Source organism: Aquila chrysaetos, chromosome 19 (assembly GCF_900496995.4).
Source record: "Aquila chrysaetos chrysaetos chromosome 19, bAquChr1.4, whole genome shotgun sequence".
Classification (NCBI taxonomy): domain Eukaryota; kingdom Metazoa; phylum Chordata; class Aves; order Accipitriformes; family Accipitridae; genus Aquila; species Aquila chrysaetos.
The window spans coordinates 11,293,756-11,319,603 of NC_044022.1; the positions used below are offsets into that span (position 1 = coordinate 11,293,756).

Here is a 25,848-nt window from a genome sequence, read left to right on the forward strand (position 1 = left end):
CTTGCTTTTGGCACTAGTGTAGTAGGTACATTCTGCCAGTTGAGACCTTTAGGATCTCCCTTCTGCTGTAATTGTCTAGTCATGGATGAAGCCCTGCTTACACTTTGAGATGGCAGAAAACCACTGGAGTTTCTACACCAAATTAAAGAATATTTGCTCTTCATTCTGACATCCTATCAGGTCAGAAGCCAGTACAGAATTACTAAGGAACAGAAGTGAACAGGTACTGCTCTCCTCCTTCACCACACACAATGATTACAACCATTTGTATGAAGTTGTACTCCTTTCCCCAGGCTCTCTTCTCAATTGTACAGAGGCAAATTCAACTCAGAACATGTACATTCAGCTCCCAGAATAGTCTCTAGGTGAAATTCAGCAATAACGAGTGGTTGTGTAAGATTAATTTTGCATTTGAGGTCCTCAGACAACCCAGCAAGTCTGTACTGATTTTTAATTTAATAGGTGTTTAACAGAAAATACCACCAGTGTGGGAGGGTTGAATGTGTAGAACAAAACCCAGCTAATATAACAGTGAGTGCCAAAGCAGGCTTGTCCTACAGTATGATTCACACCAGCTCAGAGGAGACTTATTTTTGCAGCCAAGTCTAATATTGTAAGTATTAATGTTAATAGTTGCACTTAATTACATCAAAACTGAAATTATTTTAGAGGCAGATAAATACATATATCATTCAGTTCATCATTCAGATAGCTAAATGTAGATGTCTATAAGAAAATTATGTGTCTAAGGTCTTTTCATACTCCATGGAGATCTAGTCAATGGAGGCTTGAAAACAACTCAGCTGAACAGACTGTAGGACACAATTCAGTTACTCACCCAGAGGTACCTGGTACTGTTTGAGATGCCTGAGGCCATCTGAGACATCTGCACAGGGCTCTTAGATCTGACCCAGGATCTACAGGAGACTCATGCTTTTCTGGACTTGTAGTAAAAGGCCAGGTGGGATACTCAAAAGGCATCCCAAGTGATCCCAAATGCCTAGGTTTATGCAGAAGACATGAGTCTTTAGTTGATCAGAATCACTCCGATCACCCTCAATTAATTTGCCCACATATAGCTATCCTGTGCTCTTTCTGATTCTCTGTGGTGATTGAGATACATTTGGGACTGGCAGATACGACTCAATGTTGATGGGACACTTTCTGGTCCATTAACTGGAGGCCAGGCAGCATGGCTTGGGGCATCCAATGTGAAGGAAAATGGGTCAGGTTCTGTTGCCTGTATTCTTTTTGAGGGCAAAATTTTGGAAAAATGTGGATGATATTTGACTAAATGCCTCAATATTAATAGATTCCTTTAATTAATAGCATCCTTTGCTTATTTTTTCTCCCTTTGAGCCAGTCATTGCCATGAAGCTGCTAGATGGAGGCGGCCAAAGAAAGAGCTGGGGGGAGGATGGAGGAGAGCTGTGACTGCTGTGCTGGGAGGGCAGGATGCAGCCCAGGAGCTGCTCTGCTGCTTCTCACAGCCTCAGACCCTCACACCCATAGGAATGGAGACCATGGCATTCCTGAACCTGACGTGGGGAAGGGATCTCCTCCTTTGGGTCATATTTCCTACACATGTGAGGAGGGTAACTTCTGGCACTGATCGTCAAAAGAATGGGGGAAAGATACAGAGTGGAGTGAGAAATTAGTGTTTCGGGAGAAGGGAGAAAAACAAAAGAAAAAATGCCTGAGTGACAGCTAAGACAGATATGTGAAGATGGTCATAGCAGTCATGCAATGGTTACCCCCTTGGAATAAGACAACAGAGTAAGCTACTGTGGAGAGAGCAGACCGATCCCCTGAGATTGCTTTCTCAGTTACCTGCATTCTCAACAACTCTCTCTGTTGCAGCATTTCCCTATCTATTTTTCCTCTTATTTTTAATTTTATTTTATATCTGTGGTATTTTATGACAGACATTGGCAAATTCACAGTCTCCTCTTCACCTCATCTGACAAGTTTTTTCTGAGCAAAGCATCCCCTTGCCAAGGACAAAACTTGGAAGTGGTAAGAGGATGCAGTGATTCCTCCCTGTGGCTGCTGGCCACATGCCCTTGGTGGGTCACGCCATTCCACGGCCATGCTGCTCAGCGGCTGCACTGCTCATGCAGTGATTATGAATCCTCTTGGTGGGGATCCTTGGTAGTTACTGACACTAGACAAGACATCTCAAGGGACTCAGGGGTCTCATTGCCAAGTGGAAACCTGACTTAGGCAATTAAGAATGGGCTCCATTGAGTGACATTCCTAACTGCAGCGATGGGCTGTTTACTGAAGCTGAAAAATAAATGTAATGCATTACAGAGAGAAGGGAGCATGTAAGAGGAGTAACGCTGGAAGACAGTAAAATATCCCAGGACAGCATTGGCATTGCTCACAGTCCTGAACGAGGAAAGGATGAAGATGAGATCCTGGAAAACCAGACATACACAGCAGAACAAAATAGACAGCATCCTTCACACTCAGTCTCCCAATCTGTTTGGCCTCTAATATGTTACTTCATGAAAAATCAAAACACTTTTTTTTTTTCTTTAAAAAAAAACCCCAAACCCAGCAACACAGAAGTTGCTTTTTAAATTCAGCTGTAAAAAGAAGTCTGAGAGGGAGCTCCCAGCTTTATTCAAACAGGAGAAAAACCAGACAACTCACCATTCTGGCCACAGAAACACAAACAGTTCACAGTAACTCATGAATGAGCTAAACTTGCCAGTAAAACAAGGATTAAAAAGTGCATTTAGTCACAATGATTCATTGCAGTGTTATGTATCTTCTTGTCTAAGACCCCTGCGCACTTTGTAGTCATTGTGCTTTAGGGGTAAGCATCATCTTACTTTCACCTTTGCCTGCACTCTGTATAAGAACTGGTTGCTCTCAGCCTAGATTATAGTCAGTGGAAAGATACAGGCTCTTACTGCTGCGATTCAGCAGTTTGATGTTTTAATGTCTACATTAAGATGCAGTCATTCACTCTCATTGGTTATTTCCCTCCAGTAACTATAAAGGGTGTCTAGAGTATTTGAGGTAAGGAAGAAATTCATATCCATATTATCAATACCTCAACTGAAGCTAACATCTGCTTCACTACTTTTGTAGACATCTGTATCACATATGAGTATCACCTCAGTGGTGCTTTTGTTTGGTTGCCCTTTGCTGCAGTTGTTGAGGGTTGGTCATTGTTTGGCAGCGTCAGGCTGCCCCCTGCACCCACACTCCTCTTCGTGAGGGCCTGGAGCCTGGGGGCTGAGAGAAGCACCAGCCATGGAGCCTTTGGTCAAATGTAAGCCATCTGAACATGACCCTTCATGGGCCTGGCAAAATCACGAGGGCATTAGAAGTTACGATTAATCCAAGTTTGATCTAATTTGTGGTCTGGGCTCTGGCACGGAGCTGTTTGTTACACTGGTGACAATACTGCAGATCTGGAGACCACTGCAGTGTCTAGTGTCACCATGAAGAATGATCATCACAGAATAGACTTGCTACAACTTTGCACCTACAGACATGCCTGCTCCTGTTGACGTTTGGCTTTTATTCAAATGGTACCTGCTAGCCTTTCCCTGGTATGCCACTGAAAGGCTGGCAGACGAAAACCAAGGTTGCTGTGTACCAAGCACACTCTCTCTATCACATCAATCTGAAAGACTGTCATTTGTACTTTCCAGCTCCCTGGTATCTCATCCCTTGACCTATCCACAGAACCAACCCTGTCGCTAAATGGTTCCCTAACCTCTCAGAAAGGGTACAGTGACTAGTACTAAAATACCCAGTGAGTAATCATGACAATACTTTGACAGCTTTGAGTCCCTCGTCTCTAAGGACTTAAAAGCACTTCACAAGTGTGCAGGGACTCAGACTGTCTCTGATAAGGTCCTGCATCCTGCTGTAAGAAATGAACCACCTTATTCTATTTTCCAGGTGACATCCCTAATGATCAGAAAACAACTCAAGCTCTGTCGATAATTATAAGAACGTTTGTTGTTTTATTCTTTTTGGTGGGTACAAAAACCACAGTTTCTTACACAGAACAAGATTATAAATAATATCTGTAACATGAGTGACCCGTAGTCTCTTTTGATTCTACACTGCAGACTGATGACATACTCTAAACATTTTATCATTTTGTTTCTTGTAATAGACAGATGCAAATCTGTGGAACACGGAATGATGGAACAGAATGAAGGTAACAGCAAACAAGAGGATGACCAACAACTTTTATAAAAAAAAGTCTCTGAATTTTATTACAGTGATGGCATTTTATATCAATTATTGCAATGAATTGTTCCCTAAGATGGTTAGAAAAAAGAATTGTGTTGTCCTCTACCGAATTTACATCAGTTAAAAAGCAAGCATGTTTCAATATTCCTCTTTTTTCAAAGAAAATGTAAATAATTTCTTTATTTTTTTCACAGGATTTACATATTTATCATTTTCTTATCACAGTTTAGTGATTCATTTCTACAGCTGAACAGCTGAGTATTCTTCCATTGTATATATTGATGTTCTGGAGACACAGGTTAGCATGTTCATTGACTTCTATAGCTATTTTTCTCTCTTTGTCAAGACAAAGACCAAAATGTTGTCCTTTCTGAGCATGTTCTTCACAGTTTAATGCGCTAAATTGGCAAGTCTTATTAGTTTTAAGTCCACTCAAGTGAAATTTGTTGCTGTTAATACACCCTCCCCAGCCCCCTCCCCCCAACAAAACTAAATTATGAATTTTCCTGATATAAAATCTGAGTTTGGGTTTCCGAGCTGAGCTCATGCACACATTGTTGCTGATGATGTCTGGCGCATTCGGACGTACTTCCCTTTCTCAGCCAAATTATTAGTTCATCAATGACACTCCCATGTCGTTACAGTCTGTGCTGTGTTCCCATCAGTCACCAACACAGTTTGATTAAGGCACTCAATTAATTTTTTGGTTTTTATGGTAGGTCCGATGCAATTACAGCCAATCCTGAACTTTGTCTAATTGCAGTTCCAGTATGCACGGCCTTCGGGCAGTCGGGAGTCAATACGCGTCCGTTTTCTCCCACACTCCCTGTGATGGATAATCTGGCTTTGTTTCTTATGGCTTCAGAAAAGGTAAGCTAGGTTTGGAAAAAAAAAAGGAGAAAAGAGTCAAGTGTTACAATGTTTCTGTCCTTCCACAAACCAGGACACAGCAAACACCAAAATATTAAATTTTAGACATCTGCATTTTTTCATGTTAACATTAAATATAGTAATAGTAATCATCATAAATGTAATACACAGCATTAAAGTCTACTAGGGGAAAAAAGACTAGCAATTCTGAGGGTAAGTTCCATTACATTAAATCATTATTGATTTAAATATAAAATCCAAATTTGATCAAGAAATTAACAGAAGAGGCAATACCTTCATTTAAACTGCTTCAAACTACATTTTTATACAGTGAAAGGAGAATCAAGACCTTTTATGAACCTGAAAGCATTAGCATCTGTGAATAAAATCATGCACAGGTGTTTATAGGCTAAGACCTTCAACTAGGAATGTCAAGATAAAATATAACTACTGAAAATTGTTTATAGATTGTAATAGCTATATCAGCTATCTTTGTGATAATTCCATGGATCAAATCTAAAGAAATTATTACTTCTTTTCACAATGCACATATTTAGTATCAGTAAATCTGAGAACTGTCTTCAAATCTCTTTTCATATAAATATTTTCCTACAATTAGAGAAAGTGGGAACTTTCAAAGGAAATGTAGTTTATTGAGCAAAAATAAAATTTTCTATAGTTTCCTACGTTAGGTCTAAATTTTCCACAAGTTTTAAATTTTTGTTACCTCACAATCTTTACTTTCAGGTAAATCAGAACAAAATATCTTGTTTAGGGACTAATTGACTCAAGCAAAAATTTTGGATTTGTTAAAAAAAAAGATTTGTAGTTATGCCATCTAACTTTAGTCATCAAAAAATCTGTAACCTAATCTAAAAGAGCTCTCTCATGTGATGATAGAAAAAGCCAAGACAACTAGTTTAGACTAAATGATTTCCAGATGACTAAAATTTGGGGAGGTGTCTAAGGTCAACCAATGCAGCAAGGACACCTGGAACAACAGGCACCCAAACTATGCTACATTGAAACAGATTTCAAAGATACCATGTTAAGATATTAATTAGGGGGGGAAATCTGATTTCTAGTCAGCAGAAGCTATAGTCTGTGCAACTAACTCATGTAATTAGTGTGCAGGGATGCAATCTGAAATACCAATTGGAAAAAGAGAGACAGGAGGGTGCATTCACATAGGAGCAAAGGGATGACAAACATAATAAAATCATTTTATTTGCCTTATTACTGATCTCTGCATTTAGAACTTTGTCCTTCTGAGCCCGGTTTCTCCTTCTGAGGTAGCAGTAAAATCCTGAGCTGGTGTTTGATATGCTGAAGTTAATTTTATATATAAGTATGTGTGTATAGAGATGAGGGAGATTCCATAAAAACTCTCAAACGTTTCCACTGCTTCTGGGTGCACTTCTGTGAAAATGCACCACTCTAATATTGCATTGCTGTCAGTAGCTCCTTCAAAAAGAGTTCTCAAAAGTACAGCTGCTCTTGTGGCACAGCCAGAGCTTGGATATAAAAGCAACTTTCCAAATCAATTACCCCCAAAACCTCAGGCCTCACAAGCAGCCAAATTCAGGAAAAGGCCTCAGCTTACAGAGGGCGTAATGGCATTCCCCTTACGCTGAAAAACCTTGGCTTTGATAATCATCAATTGCAATGTCCAAAGTCACCCTCTGAAAAGTTTCCCTGCTGCCAGAGTACTTTGTGACAGGGACTGCTACCAAACATACCTTAACCTAATTCAACAGCTAGATTTAAAAAGGGAGGCAGTGGTAATAGGGAGTGGGGACCTGGGCCCATACAGTACCAAAAACCTCAACTACTCCCCAGCAGCAAATAAAAATCTATGCATTTGCAAAAGCACAGACACAATGCACTGTGGTGTAGCTCCACATAGCGCATGTCCAGAGTCCCATTGCAAATGGATGTCAAGGACTGGTAGCTGCCTGCAGAAATGCACAGAACATGTTTTGGTCAATGGCAAGAAAAAACAAAGGTGCTTTAGTTTTGGGGAGGGATGAGAAGCCAAACCAGATTAGAATGCAAACTTGGGTGGAAAAGGGACAGCTTACTCCAGATGTGCTAAATTTCCCAGAAAGTCGTCATCATGTACCAGCATCATTCTATCACTTTGATCAGCTATCTGTTCATGGCCATTCAGGGTTTGCCACTGGGAAATCTGAGACAGCGCTCAGATTTATAAGGGATATAAGAGTTATGCGTAACTGTGGTTTTGTAGCTCAGTCTATATAGCTTTCTCGCCATTGACAACACACTCAGGACAGAAAGACACTAAAAAGGGATCCACCAAAGAAAAAAAAAATCAAATGAGAGTAACAAACAATTTCTCAGCAGCCTTCCACAGAATAACAGAAAAAGCTGCAATAAAACAACTCTTCTCTTCTCATGGCAGAGATTAACAACAGCTCAGCAACAAACCACGGAAACAACCCAGACAGTTAAGAAAGCCAGGAGGAACAGGTCAAACTTGTACTTGGGAAGGTGCCATAAAGCCAAGTAACCAGGTAAGCTTCTGTATTATATTTTAAACTACTCTATAGGTAATAAGCCAAGCTAATACTCTGCTTAACTGTGCTGTTACAATCTCAGAATTATGGCCTGGCTGCAGAAACAGTTTCAAGAGAGGCTGGGATGAGAGGGAAAAGTCTTGGTATTTACTCTATTACCCAAATTGTGAAAGTCTCTGTGAGGTAAGCGTATGCAGTTAATAGTGACAATGTATTTTCCAGTTTGTCATTAGTTTTGATTAAATTAGTTGAGGAATTAATCATGTGAAAACACTGACTGCCCTGTTCCTATTGGGAAATGCGAATTTAGGAAACTGATATCTTCAGTCTATATAACACAAATATCCTAGCCTGTGTGCGTTCTTTTGTTGTTCAGGCTCCTCTAGTACCTGGGTCACATAGAGGTGTCTTTGGCACAAATATTTAAGATGAACTTTTAATGACTTTTTCTATCTTGAATATGAAATTGGAAGTATACAAGTCAAAATAAGTGCATTACACATTTACTGAGCCATCCTGTAGCACTTCACCTTTTTTGTAACTAATTTAATAATTCTTTCATTGCTTTTTGTAGTTTTATAATTAATTTCATTAAACAACAGCATGGGATGGGAGAGCATGAGAAGGCAGCTGCACTGGAAGCTGGGTCATGAGCTTCATGGCCCACTGAGAAGGCCACAGAGAGGCAGTGGTGGTGGCTGGCTGGATGCTGGGACAATCCCTTCGAAAGCCTGTGGGTTTGGGGTGAGGAACTCGGTAGGGCTTTAAGGCTGTTAGGCTCCACACTGTTCTCAGGGTATCAACTCAAGTAGTGTACTAAGGGCTTACTACAAAAATGGAAAACTGCTGCCCCAGGGGAAGGGGAAGGGATTGTTCCCTCCTTAAAGCAAACTTCCTTCCCTGCCTTCAGCAGATGTAACAGCCTGTCGTCCTTTCTGAATGTCTTTATCCCACACATACAGACTCATCCTCTATCATACAGACTAGTCCTTTATCATATAGACTAGCCCACACATACAGATTAGTCCTACATTTTCATTTCCTCCTGCTTCACAGGCAGGTGAATTTCCCTGAGGCAACTCACTTTTGATGAGATTAAACTAAAACAAAAAACATGGTAGTGAATATTAATTATCAAGCGGGTTATTTAAGCTATTTTATATTAGTTTAAAACATATACTATTAAAACTATTTGATGTTAGCTTAAAAAGTCAGTGTGTTGGTTACTCATGCAGGTTAGAACCACCAAGCATCTTTCCATATTAGCAAGTTTTAGTCCCAATACAATCCCTTTACTCCTTGGATAAATAGACAAATCAAAGGTTTTGAAAGGCATGACAGACGTATTTCTGCAGAAATATATGTAACCAGTATTGTGGGCTCTGTACTTCTGCCAGATAACAGGGGTTTATGACTAGCACGTGTACGAACAGATGGCATAGTCACCCTGTAGAGAGCACAGCACACAGGTAACCCCTGCCAGGAGAGGATGACTGGACATTGGCAGTCTTCCATGTATAAGCATAAGCATTTTTATAAGAAGTTTACATGCTGAAATTTCTCAGGTAAATATTACAGCAAATAAGCAGAATGAAGAATTTTAGAAGTCTATAAAACAGTTGCTCAAATTCCTACTTATTTCTATTTTTTTTTTGGTGAATTTTTAAATGTCTGCACCCCACAAATGTTTTTAAGAGATTATCAGAAGTCAAACATGAATTTCCAATAAAATAAAATGCAACGTGGGCATTCTTTATATATTTTTTTCCTGTAAGAATTCATCTCTGTGTTGCAACAAGTCCCACAAAAATCCAAATTTTAGAGAAAGGTATTTATGATCTTTACTTAAAAAATAAATATCAGTTAGCCCTAATTTTTATTTCAAGAAAACAGTAAGGCTAAACTAAATTCTACAAATATAATCATAGCGTTTATTGCACTGGAATCACAGAGCTGGGTGGGAACTCAGGGGATTGTCAAGTCATGCCATGTTTAGCATGCTAAGCCAGTTTGAGTCAGGTCAGTATTTGATTGAAAGCTTTGGGGTTTTATTTGCCTTTTTTAAGACTATGTTTTGGATGCATTGCACCCTGTAAACTTGCTAAGGAATATGTTTTCTGCGACTCTTACTTTTAAAGCAGCCTGGGGACACTCTCAGTTGTGGGCACATCACTAAAGAATTTAAAAGAAAAAGATCTCTTCATTTGCATTTTGCAGAATTGCTTGCACAGGATCATTTCTTTTTAAGACCCTTAGTACTGACAGTAGGCAGTGAACTTGGGAGATTAATATTAGCATCTGGAAGTCCTGATTCTCAGTTCACAGTAGTGAACACTGGCCTATACTCTTGGAGTCCCCCTGACACCTACTATGCCTCACATTTTCAGTAGTGAACAAAGTGCACAGCTAAGAATTTTTTTTTTTTTTTTTTACGTGGGGAAATTAGGCACCTCTGTTACAATTAAAATTTACCCAGGGTCATGACTTCTGGTACAACAGGGAACAAAAGAAAACTACATAGCGACAGTATGTTTGGGATAGTTTCCCAGCCAGCGTATGCCAAGCCCCCTCCCTCGCCCCCCGAGAACCCACCTATTCCTTGCAGCGCTCCAGCTATCATGCTCAAACACCATTCTCTGCTCACTCTGTGTTTGCTCTGTACTGTATGGTTCGGTATTGTACCGGCTGTGCCTTTAGACTGTAAGCTCCTCGGGACAGGGACCTGTTATGTGTTTGGCACACTTCACCTATTGTACAGCGCCGTGTACTCCAGCGCTATATAAATAATAAATAAAAAATAATAATTGTATCTCCAGCTGTTTCCTCCAAAATTTTTTCTAGGTGGCAACATAAAAATTATATTCTTCATCTCCTTTCCCTAAATTTTTGTTTCTTACTTCCACTAAAGGGATGGCTCAGTGATTTCAGGAAAATGTAGCTCAAGCTTTTTGTTAACAGAGGAGACACGTGGCTTGCTATTTGCAAGGGCAAGAGAGATCTAGGCAGTGCGAAAGGGCAGGGTCCTAGTTGCACCTTCACTTACAAAGCAGCCAGTATAGCTTGGGAGCTACATAAAAGTTATATTTAGAAGCTCAGTTTGCTGCTACGTGTCATTTCCAAAGGTCATGACTAATGATTAGTTGGCAAGATACTCACTGCACGGATGAGTACAAGTACATTAGTAAACCATCCCTGCACGCCTACTCAGGGGAACTATGCAGGACGCAGCTCGGCGACATGAGCGTCTCAGTTTCCAAAATCAGTGCATGAACGTCTAAAATACACTAGTCCTGAGCTAGGTAAGGGAGTACGTTACTGAAAGCTGAGGATGATTAATCAAGGTCTATTGATTGGTTAGTGACTTTTTGTGGTTATTATAGTGGGCAAAGGTTGACCTGAAGCAGGATATTGTGAAAAAAATGCCACACAATTAGCATAAAACATGTACCAAAGGCAGGGTGAAGGAATAGGGTGGGGAAGAGGGAGAGAAGGTAGAACAACATTTAGACTTCTTGTAACAGTGCCTTGTCTTCCATTAGGTTAACTATGGTTCAGTGACGTTGCCTATCCTAAATCTTGATTACGACAAAGTCCCAGTTAGGGCCAACATCAAATAGTAAAGGATTACAGCAATTTGTCACTAGTAGAGTGCAAACCTTTAGGAAAATAGGCTGGCCAATCACATAATTAAACACTGGCCCTCTGAATATATATTTTACAATTTCAAATAGTTGTCATCTCCCAATTGATTCGACAACATTGAGTTGTTAAAAATGTATTTTTTATGTTAAAAGTTCCTTGCAATGCAGATGTCTATTAGCAACATGGAATAGTATACTGTACATCTGCAGCCAAAAAAACTGAACCACTTTGCACTGAAGTTTTCCAAAATATAAAGCTCTGTTCAGAAGCAAGCACCACTAGACAGACATGTCACAACACTGCGTTACAAGATGCATCACCCACTCACTGTAGTAGGCCCTAAGTCCTACCCCTAAATTTTAATACTTTCGGTTCCATATACGTTGTAACCTTCTCTATAAGTTGCTAAATTCTGGGTATTCTGCGAGGAAGTTGGGTTAAAAGTCTGTGCACTCTTTGCCACCTTCATTCGTTTCGCCTCTGCCCTGGACTTGTAACAGAACTCTATCAAAGCCACCAGCATTGCCAAGCCCAAGCCTCCAACCAGAATGTAGAAGACTCCAGCAACGTTGCTGAGACTCAAGGCACTCGTCTTGTCCTGGGGAAACAGAAGCAACACAGTTAACCCCGGAAAACAGACCCCCAGGAGCACAAGCTACATGTTAAAACATTGGAAAAAGAAATAAATAACAATGTTTTGCTGAAATTAAATGACGGTTGCTTACATACTTCTCACAAAATTTGACCTATCTGGATCTATAAAATATATTTTAAGCGCCTAGTTTTCCTGGTCGGCATAAAAAATATTATATTGCCAACATACCAGGATGTTATTGCTTGCTTACTGCAAAGCATTACTTCCACTAAGTGGACAATTACACAATGACATGTCTAGCTCTCTTTAGGGGACATTTTAGCACTGATATGAAACTGCATTTAAGTAAAGATCTTTAAAAGCCTTGGAATCCAGAAATCCATTTATATCAGACAAGACTCTGCTTGATCTTTACAAAAACAGTAATTGTACTTGTGGTAGGCATTGCTGTTAATTTAAAAGATCCAGACTGAGTTTCTGATACTTAAATGACAGGTGAGAATAACATGTGAGGCTTAAGTTATTTCTTTGAACAAACACTTCCTTTGAAAGTGCACACTGTACCATACACATCGTGATATATTTGCCTCTTACCACTTATTGTATTTTGTTTCTATGTTATTATAGATACAGTTCTGGAACATGCCCATGGACTACTAAGGCTCAGTAATAGTATAATTTTAAATAGCAGTTTGTGAAATCTTACACATTATTCACAATTTTGACAACAGTGAGAACTTTCTTTAGCAAATTATTAAATATACAACATTTTATAAATTAACACCTTCTTGGACATATTATAGTAAATAACTATTCTACATTTCTCTATACTTCACTGCTTAGTTATGAATTGTATTTTTTGATTTGAAATCCATGTGCATTTTTAGCACAGTTCTCAAGGAACTCTTTTAGGATTGACTTCCATATACTACATTGTGCGCCTTAAGACACTTATAAAGCTTTATTCTTATGCAGACTATATAATCTTTACCTAAAGTAAGGAGAGTACTTCCGACTGTAATCTCTATGAAATTTTAACTTACGAAGAATGCAAAATATTTGGATGTTTAATTTAAAGAGGCACTATTTATTGTGTAATCAGTAGATTAGCACAGAAACAATTCCCATGGACGTACAGAGGTGTTTGGGGCTTATAGCCGGGTTCTGCTTTGTCTGTCTCTTTTTACCTGGCTAAGAGGACTCTGAATGTCTTTGAGGTGACTGTGTTCCTCCAGTGGCAATTGCTAATGTGGTGCTTGCAAACAAGGAGGAGGCAGGACTGAGAAAGACCTGACCTAACATACATGGTGGGTTGAAGCTTTCTCAGCTGTCATTTACAGGTACTCTGCCATCTTCTTAACTGGTTTTCACTCCTTTCTCCAAAGCACTTGCCAGAAAAAGCAAAATGTGTTGGAAGTTTGTTTCCCAGGCTAATTTTACCTGCTCTCCATCAGGGTAACTCTCAGGGCACGCAGGCAGCAAGCAGTCACTGCCCATCACACTTTCCTTTTAGCTCTGGACAGCACAGGCTGGCATGGAGACAGGCACTGTGAAGAAATTTCAGACTCCCTGAATACAGGGCTGGCAATGACTCTGGTGGTTCCTAGCCATCAGAAAATACCTGCTTCTGTGTTTGTCCCCAAACAGAGAGGAATAGAGAAGGCTCCACTCCCTGGAGCTGTGAGGATTACTGTTTGGGAATGGATTAGGGTAAACACCGGAAGCTGTAGAAAGCTATTAATTATCAAAGTCTTTCACTTCAAAGCTCCAGTTAGCTCCTCAGGGAGCCAGGGACCTTCCCAAAGGCAGCCAGGCGCAGCCACCCTGGGTCAGCGATGAAAGGAAATCCTTCTCGCTAGTGTTTCTCCTTTTCAGAAAACTGCTGAGGGAGGCCAGCTCCAAAACGAGAAGGCATGAAGGGACACTTTCTAGACAGTCAATGGGGAAAGTCCATTCCCCCTAGGCAGAAAGGAAACAACTAACCCAACCTGCCTCCCCCAAAACCAAAAAACTGCCTTGTCACTCTTCAACAGATGCCCTGAATATGCAGGATGATGTTTGATGATTTATACCACTGACGACTTTAAAAAGCAATAGTGCTTCTTTAAATTAAAGTGTGACTCCCATCAAGATGGGGTGAAGCTGATTCGTTCTGTGTCTACAGCTGTTTATTTTATTTCTAAGTCATTTTGTTTATTACTTCCTTTACTGCTTTGTGAACACGATAGTAGGTCCCGAACTGCAGCGACTGACCTTACTTCCAGAGTCCTTGGGTCCACATTCACCTTTATCGTACCACCATTTGTTTTTCAGCTTGTCTAAGACGCCTGCCTCACTGAGTTTCAAAACGGCAAGGTTTACAGGAGTTCTTCACGTGGAAAATAACATAAATAACATTATATATGTTATTTTATGTTATTCAAGTAAAACTACATAGAATCGCATTGCAAAGTGACAGAGCAGAGGCCACAGTGGGTGCTATGTCATGTACTGTTGGCCCAGGTTTAGAGACAGACATATGACCGGGACCTGCTCCATCGCTTTAGGTAACAGGCACATACTGCTGGGGAAGATTTGTAAATAAATAGTATGCAATTACTGTGAACCCAAAACTATTGGCTTAGACATATTAACAACATACCCTTCAGAGACATATAGAATACAACTGGATATATGATTTAAGAAACATTAATTTGTGTTCCTTGCTTTCAATCTATTTTTAGATTGTATGCATACAAACTAATAATATGACTTGGCTACAGCTATTTCATTTACTGCCCTCAAAATTATCCTGGCAAGAGAAAGGTGATGCTTCGTGCAATTTGCTGCCTATAACCACTTGGCACAGACCTGTAATCAGGAGGTCTCCAGGCAGAGAACTTAGGGGGAGAGTTGCAATGCCCTTGTCCTCAGCTAAGAAGAGCATGACAGTCAATCTTTCATTTTCATTTCCTGTTTCAACACTATTTTCAAATTCAAATTTTTTCCTTAAATCTCACTTATTCATATAAGTCTTTCAAGGGTCCCAGGCTGATGATAAATTACTACTTGGAATATCTTCTCTGAGTAGTGGTATTTGCTGTGGGTGACATAAGAGAGTTTAATATTGAGATGAAACCTAATCTGATGCCTCAAAGTCATGAACCACTATGGGTTTACACTGAAGTTACTTAAACTGAGTGAATAATCTCAGAGTATTATGGGAATGTCCCACTTCATGCAGTTGTACCAGTTTATTTTCTAAAAAGCTATGAAATGATTAACAGACTTATTCTATGTACTTTCTACTTTGAATCATTGACTGTCCAATTCTTAATGTGGTAAGCATATGGGTATCTATTTATGTGCAGGTGTGCATGAAAATACAATATACATCAGAGAAGGAGGTAGATAAACAGAAATGGCATGTGATAGATAGCCTTCTGGTGAAGTTATATGACATAGGACCTGATCCTGTGTGTGCCAGCAGATTCCTATGGGAAAATTAATCTCTCATAATACACCATAATCCATGCATTGCTAATATGTTAACTCATGAATTCAAGGCTTAATAAAGAAATAACCAGTGCAAGCATTAATTAATATAGTGTAACTGAACCTACTAAAATAGTTACTACAAAAGAGAAAAGGGGCTTGTTATACTCTATAAGTGGTTTAACTGGACATCCCCAAATGCTTATGTATTAATATATTTGTGCATGTTTGTATATATATATTTAATACACAAATAACAGCTCCTGAACCTCATATGCTACTCTTCATACATCTGATTACTCTTTGCATATATACATAAAGGGGGGGATTCACCTCACCTCAGTTTTTTCACCCGAAAGTTATGCCCCAAGCTTTGGCTGCCTGTCTAGGCCTCCCTGCAGTTAAGGGACAAAGATAGGTACCTCCAAAAGGTGGGCTGAGGTACAAGTTTTAACAAAGGATGAAGCATGCTGTTGAGATGCCCATCTCTTTACATTTACTACTGAGGAAGCCTTGGTGCCTTGGAGGAATGACAATTTTTGACAGCTACAGTAGGGTGAGAGGATTGCCAGGTACTCTAAAGTGATCCCTTTACTTAAAGGAAATGTTTAATCCATTTTCCAAATCCCACACATTTAATTCTTATGGAATACTCTGCTTCTAGAACAGAAGAAGCCTATTTCTTGATCTTTTTCAGTATTCAAACTTACACTTTGTCTTCAGGCTTCCTGGCAGCAGGTTGTGCAGGTCGATAGTGGAATATCAAAGTCCCACAGCTGTGAAATGAGTGGGTAGCAGTTTGGGATGCTGGCAAGTTGCCTGTCAACATGATTCTCTGTTTGCTTCTAGTACAAGTGCAAAATACTTAATATTATTTGGATAGCTGTCATCTGTACCTTGTCATGCGTTGGCACTGAGCCACATTTCAGTGCTCCTAAATCCCAGCAGTGTAATGGGGCTGGTTATGACAAAGATAAGGGACATCTAAGCACTGTTCTCACATGGAAAATCAGAAGCCTGTGGAGTTGTTGCAGATTAAACTGATTAAAGTGATAATTAGGACTTGACATGAACTATCAAGACCAGCAGCAAGCTGGGACAAGTCAGAAAACAGATGTCTCCCAGTCCTTTGCTTGATTTTTTTAAGCACTAACAGTTTAGGTATATAAAGCCTGATAAAGGCAGGGATTTTTTCTTCTTTGCAGCTGTAGTTCCTTTAATGTCATCCTTTCTGCATTGTCTCTGTGAGGAAGCTCTCAGGTTTTCCTTTGGGAAAAGCAATCAATTTCACGCTTAAAACTGCCACGCTATCCTCAATATATAACTGAACGCAATAGCAATGGCTTGCAGAGATGAGGCAATTCCCACTTTTCACTGAAATGCAGCCAGTGATGTGTCCGAGGCTAGGCCCTTGTTTTTCCTCTCCACTATTTTTGCTGAAACACTTTCTGAATCAAGGTGCTGAACAAGCTCAGGGAAACCTGGCCTCTGCCCCTCACTTTCTCACCTGCCCTAGCAAGGCTGTGTGAATGGGACACAACGTCTCCTTTACATCTCCCCTCAGACAGTCCTAGCTGTGATGAGGGAGAAGCACTCTGAGCTAAATTTAAAATTAAATTTAAAAATATTTTAAATATATTTACACTTTCAGAACAGGGCTTTTGTCCCACTTTAAATCAGCCAGCTGCAATGGGAAATGTACATGGTCCAATACAAGAAGCCCAGACTGAGGGGCTGCAGAGTCGAAAAGAAGATTTTTGCTTATGCTTTTCAGAATAGCAACATATATACCTGTTTGCAATCACAGTAAGTGACTGCAGGTGTATTAAGTTTTCATGTATTTTAGCCTTTGTTCTGTTTGTTTGTTTTTTTCATTGCAGTAGGAGATTTTTCAACACCTCCCATGGAAGATGAATGCCTAGATCACCTTGGCTTTCAGGGCAAGTCGCTTACCTAGGCATCTTTCCTTTCTTTGAAAATATCCTCTCCAAATGAGCATCATTTTGACTGTGTCAGTTACAAACTCAGAGACTACAACTTGTTACTACACTGCTTACACAATCAGTTGCTGAATAGTCCCACTGATATTAAAGGGGGCAGAAACTAAAAATCAGTATGGTCTGCTGCACATGAGCAAGAACAATGTACTTAAGTCATATACAGAGGATAAATCCAGCATTTAGAATTAAATTTCCCATCAAGTTCAGTGTTGTATACTTAACATCACAATGGAAAATGACTATAGATTTGGTTTTTTTTTTCAAGTTGTTTAGTGATTCCTGAATTACTAATGTTGGGCTAAATCTTCAGCTAGAGTAAACTGGCAGAGTTTGTGAAAATCAATGTAGTTTTTCCAATGTACAGCTGCCAAGAATCTCCATTGTTATACATGAACAGGATCCACCTGCCTCGAATTCATGGAAGGATAATATATGAGAAATAATAACTAAAAGTACGCTTTATATATGGAGAAAAATTTGTCCCATGTAGCTACAGTGCAAAACTGTTGTGTGACAGCACAGGAGACCCTATTCTTCACCCACGTGCTGAAGTCAGTGGTGGCACAGCCCGACCTGGGCACAGGGACACTGGTTTTCTACCTTTTCATCATGTTCTCAGCCCTTCTAACTCCTCTCGCAGCTTCTTACTCATTTCCTCCTATCCTGTCATCAATCACTTGCTTTTGGAAGGGCTAGTTTTTAAGAGCCTCGGGCTGGATCTTGTGCCAGCAACATCAGCAAAATCAGAGTGCTTTAAAATGGCATTAATGAAGTTCTGAGTTACTTGTGTTCAGGACAATGAATGGGCAACTATGGCATTTAAATTACAGTACTGAGCGATTCTGAAATCAATACAGAATTTAGGTAGACAGGGATTTTAAAAATGCAATCACAAGTATGCTTTAGGAGCATTTTTTACCCACTCATGACTGAGCCATTAATTAAGTTTAAGGTCAGTCTTATCCGCTGAATGAAAAACAAGGGCCACCGTGTTCTCCTGAGGGCTGCCAGCAGAGACTGGAGGAGAGCTCCATCAGCACAGCTTCCTTCCACTCACACTTTTATAAAAACTATGGAGCAGAAACCGTTTAAATACCTTCCCATGCATCACATGAAATGATGATGGCATACAGTTAGGATCTTAGGTAATACTTTCAAAAGCACTCAAATGACTTGGGGACCTCAGATTTATCTTCAAACACGACTTAATTACTGAGGTCACTAACCCACAGGCGGTTCACACAAGGCAGCTCTCTGAACTGTCTGTCTGAATTTTGGAAGATTGTTCTTAAAGGGAACAATAAATGGGGAGGCTAGAGATAACCTTTTAAGAACACAGAATGGAGGTAGGAGAAATCTTGTTTCACAGAGCAACACAAACCTTTGGAGAACTGCTGAGCTCTCATGAAACTCCCCAATTTCTGTAGTCCTCTGTACTATCATGAAGGGTTATTCTGGGTCTAGACTGTCATATTCAGACTAGTGAATCTCAAATAGTAACAACACAGTTATCAGTCAAGTCTCAGGTGCTATATTTCTTTCAGGAGAAGAGGATGTTCTTATTCTCGTTCATGACAGTAGGAAGCCCTGTAATCTGGACTGGAGCTGCTAACAAAGCTCAAGGTTTGTTCTTTTTAAATTCATACAATGAAAAGAAGCATTAGCTAATAATGCTTACGAGCTTAGTTCAGGACTTGTTGATAGCTCTCAGGTTTACAACAACAGTGCATGGTGTCCTGGTTATTCCACTAATGATCATTTGATAACATAAAAAATGAAAATATTTAGAGCTCCATTAATTCAGTAGAAAGGGTCTTATTGACTTTAATTGATCAGATCCTACAAGACTGTTCCTGAAGAAGGAAATGGATTTTGTAGATGATAAATGGCTAACTAACACTTTGGGGAGTCAAGGTAGCTGTAAGTTAAAAAACAAGACCAGATGCTGTCACAATGCAGAATTTGAGAAGCATGGTAATGCCTGCTCATCTGTGTGATGTGCCTGGTTCTATTGAACGTGAGCAGTGCAGGTGCACGATAGACCTGGGGCTTCCCAGGAGCACTGGTACTGCCTACTCACTCAGCTGTGCCTGGGAAAAAGTGTGGCAAGAAACAGGCCTGAGGTCAGAGGAATGCTCCTGGCAGGCTGTATATAGTCCTAGGACCACAGGTGGAGCTCCATCACGTTCTCCACCCTTTGCTAATGCTGCCTTGCTCACCATATTTTCTATTGCATCCTGAACTGTCTGTGTCACCTATTGCTCATTTCCATTGGCAATGTGTTCCTTCCTCCCTCCTGCATTCACAGATCCTCCCTGTTTCTCCATGGACTGCACTCCTTGCCCTTCTTTTCTACTTTTTTCCCCCACTCCTATTTCTGTCACTTGCCATCACACCAAACTTGCTCCTTCAGCACTTCCATTTCCCTGGTGAAGCCCGTCCTGTCCCTCTACCATGAGCTACTCCCTTTTCCTGCTTCGTGACCAAAGTGCCAGTGGCTGGTAATCAGGGAAAGTAAGTTAAAAGTATCCTTAGTTTGCTACCTAGCTTTTATCTCATCTTTCAGCGACAGCAGGTTTGTGAGGAGTATATTCTAAGAAAATGGAGGTATTTTAATGATGTGACTCCCTGCCTGTGACATTTAAAAAATTAAATAAACACCCCTCCCCCAATAATGCAAAAGTTCAGGCTTGGGTGAACCATATAATAGCAGCAACGTGGGAGATTTATGGTTCCCTTGTCTACTTTCTTACAAGAAGTTGGTGTCTGTTCCACCTGCAGGTAAGTGCTATCAGGTCTAATATGCCTAAGCACTTTGGAAGAGAAAATAGAGACCATTTTTGAAACTGTGACTGCTGGCGAGCAGAATGGTGGGTGATAAATAGGTAGAGCAGCAGGATTGAAGGCAAAGTGAAAAGGGTTAGGAGACTGGTTCTGGGTGAGTGCAGAACAGCCCAAGGGACGGTCCCTGAGGCCAGGACACAGCATGAAAGAGCAGGAGGACTAAAGAAGGAGAGAAAATAGTAAGAAAAAATACATGTAGGCAGCTGTGAAGAAAGCTACATAAACTGTGTATGACAAATCAGTCAAATTTCATCATCTATATGTGACTAGCTCTGTGCCTGCACAGATACCTGTGCAGCAGCATTCTCTTATATATTGTTCACACACAAGCACATAAATAAATATTATTACATGATGCCTGGCACGGAAGGGGTATTTTTAATATCTTCATCCTCCCTCACTTCGCCATCTTCCACTTCCACATCTTTGCTTCTTTTCAGCACAAGGCAGTTTCCCAAAAGGAAGCTGTGAGGAGGCAAGGAAGTAGTGGCACTGGCCATATGGAAGATACAGAAATGCAGGAAGAATAAGAAGCTGTTGTCACCTCAGCCTAAAATTCAGACTAGAATTCCTGTCTGATAAATTCTGCCTAGTGAACCACCATGAATTTCAGTTTGGTGGTAAGATATCAGGAAATGTTACTGTGAAGATATTTTAGTTGAAACTTGTCCTCCTATTTTGGATACTCATGTGAAAATTGTAATTTGTACCAGTATTGTTTGTGTCAATAGTGGATCCCTGAGCCTGGACCATGCATTAGATTACTGCTAGGAGGCAGCCACATAGATTTTCACCCTTTTCCTCTACTGTCACTGAAAAATATTTGGGTATTTGCTCCTGAAGGTTTCAAACTGCTTATTCACAAGAGCAAGCTTGGAAAAGGCTCATCACGATTTCAGAAGATGCAGGTTTCTGAAAACTGGTGATAGATCTCACAGCAGAGACTGTTTATGAGTTCCCCTTGGGGTGCTTAAACAAATGCAAATATTTTTGCTTTGACAGTAATTGCATACACCTAGATTTCAACTGCAGGTACCAGCAGTGCTGTGCTACTGGTGAAGCTGTTTCGTTGCAGGTAAAACCCCAGCAGATGCACCAATTACTTTACATACTGTTTACCCGCTTTTGGTGACATTGAGGCTAACCTTGGAGTCACCTCCCCCGCTGCCACATTCTCCTTTGTCGTACCACCATTTGTTTTTCAATTTGTCCAAGAGGCCTTGTTCATTCAGTTTTAAAACTGCGAGGTTAACAGCATTTCTTGAAACGATAAAACATATTTTGTAAGAAACTGCACAGCTGTTAAGATGTTAGAAGGAATGAGGACTTAAGCTGTTTATAAGCTTGATCCACACACTAAATAAACCTCTCATTTCCATATTTCAAAGCCCTTGGCAGCACAAATAAATGTGGTTACTTTCAAATGTGAAAAATGTGTTTCCAGTGTAGAAATTATTTTCAGAATGGCTTGGATTTTAACCAGAAAATTCTATCAACCAACCAAAACTATTTTTGCAAAATGATGATAAAACTCTGCCTGGAATTATAAATGATTTACACAGATTTATTTGAATCTATATTTAGAATATGTTTAGTGTGGGCCCAGGCTGATTTTTCAAGCAGATGGGAAAATGTATTCCCATATACTCAAGAGGCAAGATTCAGACGGCCTATGCTAGACGCTGCCAGTCACTGTGTCACATACAGTTTTGACATGCAGCACTTTAGAGTGATTCCACACAAGCTATGGGCTAAGGCTACAGAAACAGGCAGGGTGACGTAGCACTGAAGAGGAGGGCTAACGGCTCACACGCTGACTACGATGCTGTCTAGAGCCAGTCAATAGAAAACAATGCACAAAGAGGTGCCAGGAGTCCTGCCCGTCTGAAGCTTCCTCACCTGCTGTAGGCACATCCGTACATTTGGGATGCAGGCTCTAGAGTCCTGCTCCCTGTGCACAGCAGAGGCTTAGCTGAAATGCGAGACCTGGGGTCTAGCTTAGTGCCATGACTCCAGGGACTGCCCTGCTATCCTGGGAGAGCAGCCTGTCTCTCAGCCCAAAGGGCACCTGTGGTGTGCGGGAGGAAGGTGGCGGTGGAGGGCATCCTCTCTGGGGAAACCTGGGGACAGTGCAGCCAAGCAGAAGCTCAAGCGCTGGGAAGACCAAACCCAGCCCATTCGCTGGGTGCTGAGATACAAGCCAGTAGTGGGGATGCCCTGAGGACTTTTCCCTGGAGGGTTTATATATATCATGCTGTGTCACTGGAGGAAGGACGAATCCTTCATTGCCAGCAGCACAGTGGCATAGGTACAAACAGCCTGAAAGGGGTTCCGTGAACCTGGTGTCCTCCATCTCATGTTTAAGTGCTCTTTTTTCAGATGAGAGAAATACCTGAGAGAGACTTTGGATCTGTGCAGGCTGAAGGGGGCTGCCAACACGAAGGCTAAAGCACAGAATCACTGCTCCTGTATGAACTCAAGGCTGCTGGGAGTGCACTGAAATTCAGGCAAGAAAGGGCCACAGCTGGTCCTAGGATGGGGTTGCTTCTGTGAATGCTCAGAGGTTTTCCTTTAGGTGTCTAGAGAGCATTAAGACTGGATGGCAGAGGGTAGACAGTATAGATTACCATACAAACCCAAATGTAAGGCATCTGGATTTATGATAGGAACTACAGTCACTGTATGACATTTTAACATCAGTTGGTAACTAATCTGCCAAGGCATTTATGCAGCCTTCATCACCTCCTGAGGAACATTTGCACTTATTTAAGTGTATGACTTCCTATCTCTATTACTAAGAGCCTCAACAGTCACATATCCTAATGGTACACAACTACATCAATATTTATTGATAATTAATAATAATAAACTTTTCTTTTCCTCTTTTCATGTTCAGAGGTCCCTAGTGCATCCATGCCTATCAGACATATACACTCTTTCTGGTGGATGTCTGCCCAGGCTTGCTTGAGGATCTCCAGAGTTGTGTGGAGCAGTGGCATCATATCCTTGAAGCACCATTCATCTCCAAATGGAGAGAAGTATCTGTGAGGTGCTGGTAGCTTAACTACTGCTCTTCAGGGACAATATGCAGTTGAGAAAGATGGAGTTTCTCTTTCTGAATTTGTTTAATGCTGTCACAATCTGTCTGTCAGGGCAGAGTGGGATTTGGCAAGAGCTATGTCTGCCAATGGCATCTTCCCCATATCAATTATGAGAGGATGCAGCACCTTCAAAGCACTCGGAGAAGGGTTGGGGAAGAAAGATCCTCTGGTGGCAGGGCTCCATCAGATCTTATGGCACCAGAAGCTACTGGGGCTTGTGATTCACCCTCTCTAGAGACAGCTGGTCTCTGGTCCCTGGGGTCACCTCTGGTCTTAGAACAGAAATTTTTCTCTCACTCATTAGGAGAGAGATCTTCCTGGCAGACAGGTATAGACAATGATATTTCACAGCTTATGGAGTGTTCCATACAACATTCGCCCATTTGTGGGACAAACGTCAGCTTCAGGACATACCTTCACTGTCTTCTGGTAACAGCTTTTCATATAGCTCCTTCTGGAACCGAGACAGGTCTTTGCTGGCTGGTCATGAAATTTGGAAACTGCTTGTGTGTTTTACCTAGCTTCACTGTAGTTACATTTGTACGAGATTTTCAATACAGATAAAGTAATCGCTTGTCTGTCCCTGAAAGTGAAAATGAGAACTGTAGGCTGTAGTGGGAGTGATAACAGACTGCTCTTTGTGGATAAAGCTTTAAGGGGAATTTAGCAGCCAGGCTGACAAATGTGATTTTGTATAAGTGCTCCAATTATGGTTCACACTCCAGAGGGAGAGGAGCAATTGCAAAATTGGAATGAAACTGTTCATTTGTCCCTTTTGTTCTTGGAAGAAATTGCTTTTGAATCAGTCATATTTACTACAGATTTTTCCTACTTGGCTTTTAGTTACAAAGCCTACGCTTTTGGCCTGTTTGCCCCATTCAGAAAGGTAACTGTGTGGCCAGCCTTGCCACTTTACAGACAAATTTCCAGGATGCTAAATGTAAATTTTACCTTTGTAAGGACGTTGGCACTGAGCTGTAGATGAAAGATGATCCTAGAAACACTATTTCTTTGACGTTGGGCAACATTACTTATTCTGAAAATGGCTTAGATATACAGCTTGAGCCTGCTGTCTACAAAGTCAATGCCAAAACTCCTTCTCCCTTCAACAGGAAACAAACCAAGGTCTAATTTAATGCTGCTATGTCTAATTGTCACACTGGGTTGCAGTAACATAAACAGCTGCTTTGACAGTGCTACAGATGTGGGCAGGAGTGATCACTCCCATGAAAAATGAAATATATCTCAAGGAATATTACTAACTCTCAATTCAATGAGCCACTTAAGCACAGACTTATTTTAAAGCAGATGGGAAGCCCTATCAATCAGTCTATCTGTAAAAGCATCTTCATACTGTTTCCTCTAAGCTGCAGTCTCTCAAGTATGAACACTAAAACTCATTGAATTAGACAAAGTCCTTATGCTAAAATCCTTAGGAAGTTTTTTTTTTTCAATCTTTATCTTGGGTGAAGATGTTACCTGATAACGTACAACATTTTTTTCAAGCTTTTCAAGTTAATGTTTACTTACACCTTTTATCTGGATATTCTAAGATGAATAAAAAACAACTAGGTGATTTTTTTGACAGCTAATGTAAGTTTTCATGTTTAATTTCCATGTTGAAGGGAAAGAGCTTTTTCATTTGCCAAATGTTTGAATTTATTTTTCAAAGCATTAAAGATTATCAAGGAAAATTTTCCCACAGTCATTTAGAGAGCTGCAGCTGGTTGATAGTAATCCTAGAGTAATAAATAAATAAATGAAACCCATTCATGAGAGGGTTATTTAGCTGGGTTATGAGCCATATCCATAGACAGTTTCACACCACAATAGAGAAATGGAAATAAAAAGGATGAAGAAGTAAATGTGGATTTAAGCTGCAATCATTGCTCTGAAATTAAACTGTATTGTTTATAAATGTAACACATTATTGTCCTCATCATGTCTAGTAGGCCATGTAAAACCAGGTTAGTTTCACACTGCTTTCTCTGTCGCTTTGTTATCCAGGTCCACCTCAACACGTGGAAATAAATAATTTCTTTCTGGTCAGCAAAACATAGAGAACCTTTGTTCAACACTGCTCTATCTCCCACAGAAATGTTGTAACTGAGATCCTAATAGGTGCAATGGTGACTACATTGAAAATTATATCCATGAGACCTCAGAGCCAGGCTACATCACTTATACTCATCCTAGATAGTGCTTCATTCTCCCACAGAGGAAGGCATTTTGAAGCTTGGGTGTCCGTGGCAGAAACTGTTCTTTCATTATTAAAAAATAAGCCTGTGTCCTCAATACCACACTTAGTCAAAACTCCCACCGAAGAACAATGTGTTCCTCAATAAAGGAATTGAAATTGTTGCAAGAGTAAGGGTTTAATAGTAGAAAGCCGGCAAGTGTTTTAATATTTGACTCTTAATCATTGCTGTCACTGCACAATCCTGCCTTTTCCATTACTCAGAAGAAAACAGAGACCTTGTATGCAATAGTCAAGCCAGTTCAGCCAAAACTGCAGCCCTTGCGTCACAGTGATACCTCACCACACAATTACTTGAGTGCAG

At 40.4% G+C, this 25,848-nt stretch overlaps 1 protein-coding gene across 10 annotated transcripts in view; it reads right to left on the minus strand.

Moving 5' to 3' along the window:
- Positions 1 to 3,969: 3,969 nt before the first annotated feature.
- Positions 3,970 to 25,848, minus strand: part of GRIA4 (glutamate ionotropic receptor AMPA type subunit 4) — a 239,553-nt gene continuing 217,674 nt past the window's right edge. The window contains exons 14-16 of one of the 10 annotated variants that reach the window (XM_030042300.2): positions 14,122 to 14,236; positions 11,737 to 11,871; positions 3,970 to 5,099 (exon numbers count right to left, since the gene is read on the minus strand). In XM_030042300.2, the coding sequence (XP_029898160.1) occupies positions 4,935 to 5,099; positions 11,737 to 11,871; positions 14,122 to 14,236 (415 nt within the window). In that variant the 3' untranslated portion in view covers positions 3,970 to 4,934. Of the gene's footprint in view, positions 5,100 to 11,601; positions 11,872 to 14,121; positions 14,237 to 21,331; positions 21,447 to 25,848 lie in introns of those variants that run through there. The other 9 variants (XM_030042299.2, XM_030042304.1, XR_003927502.1 and 6 more) reach the window with 9 other exon arrangements.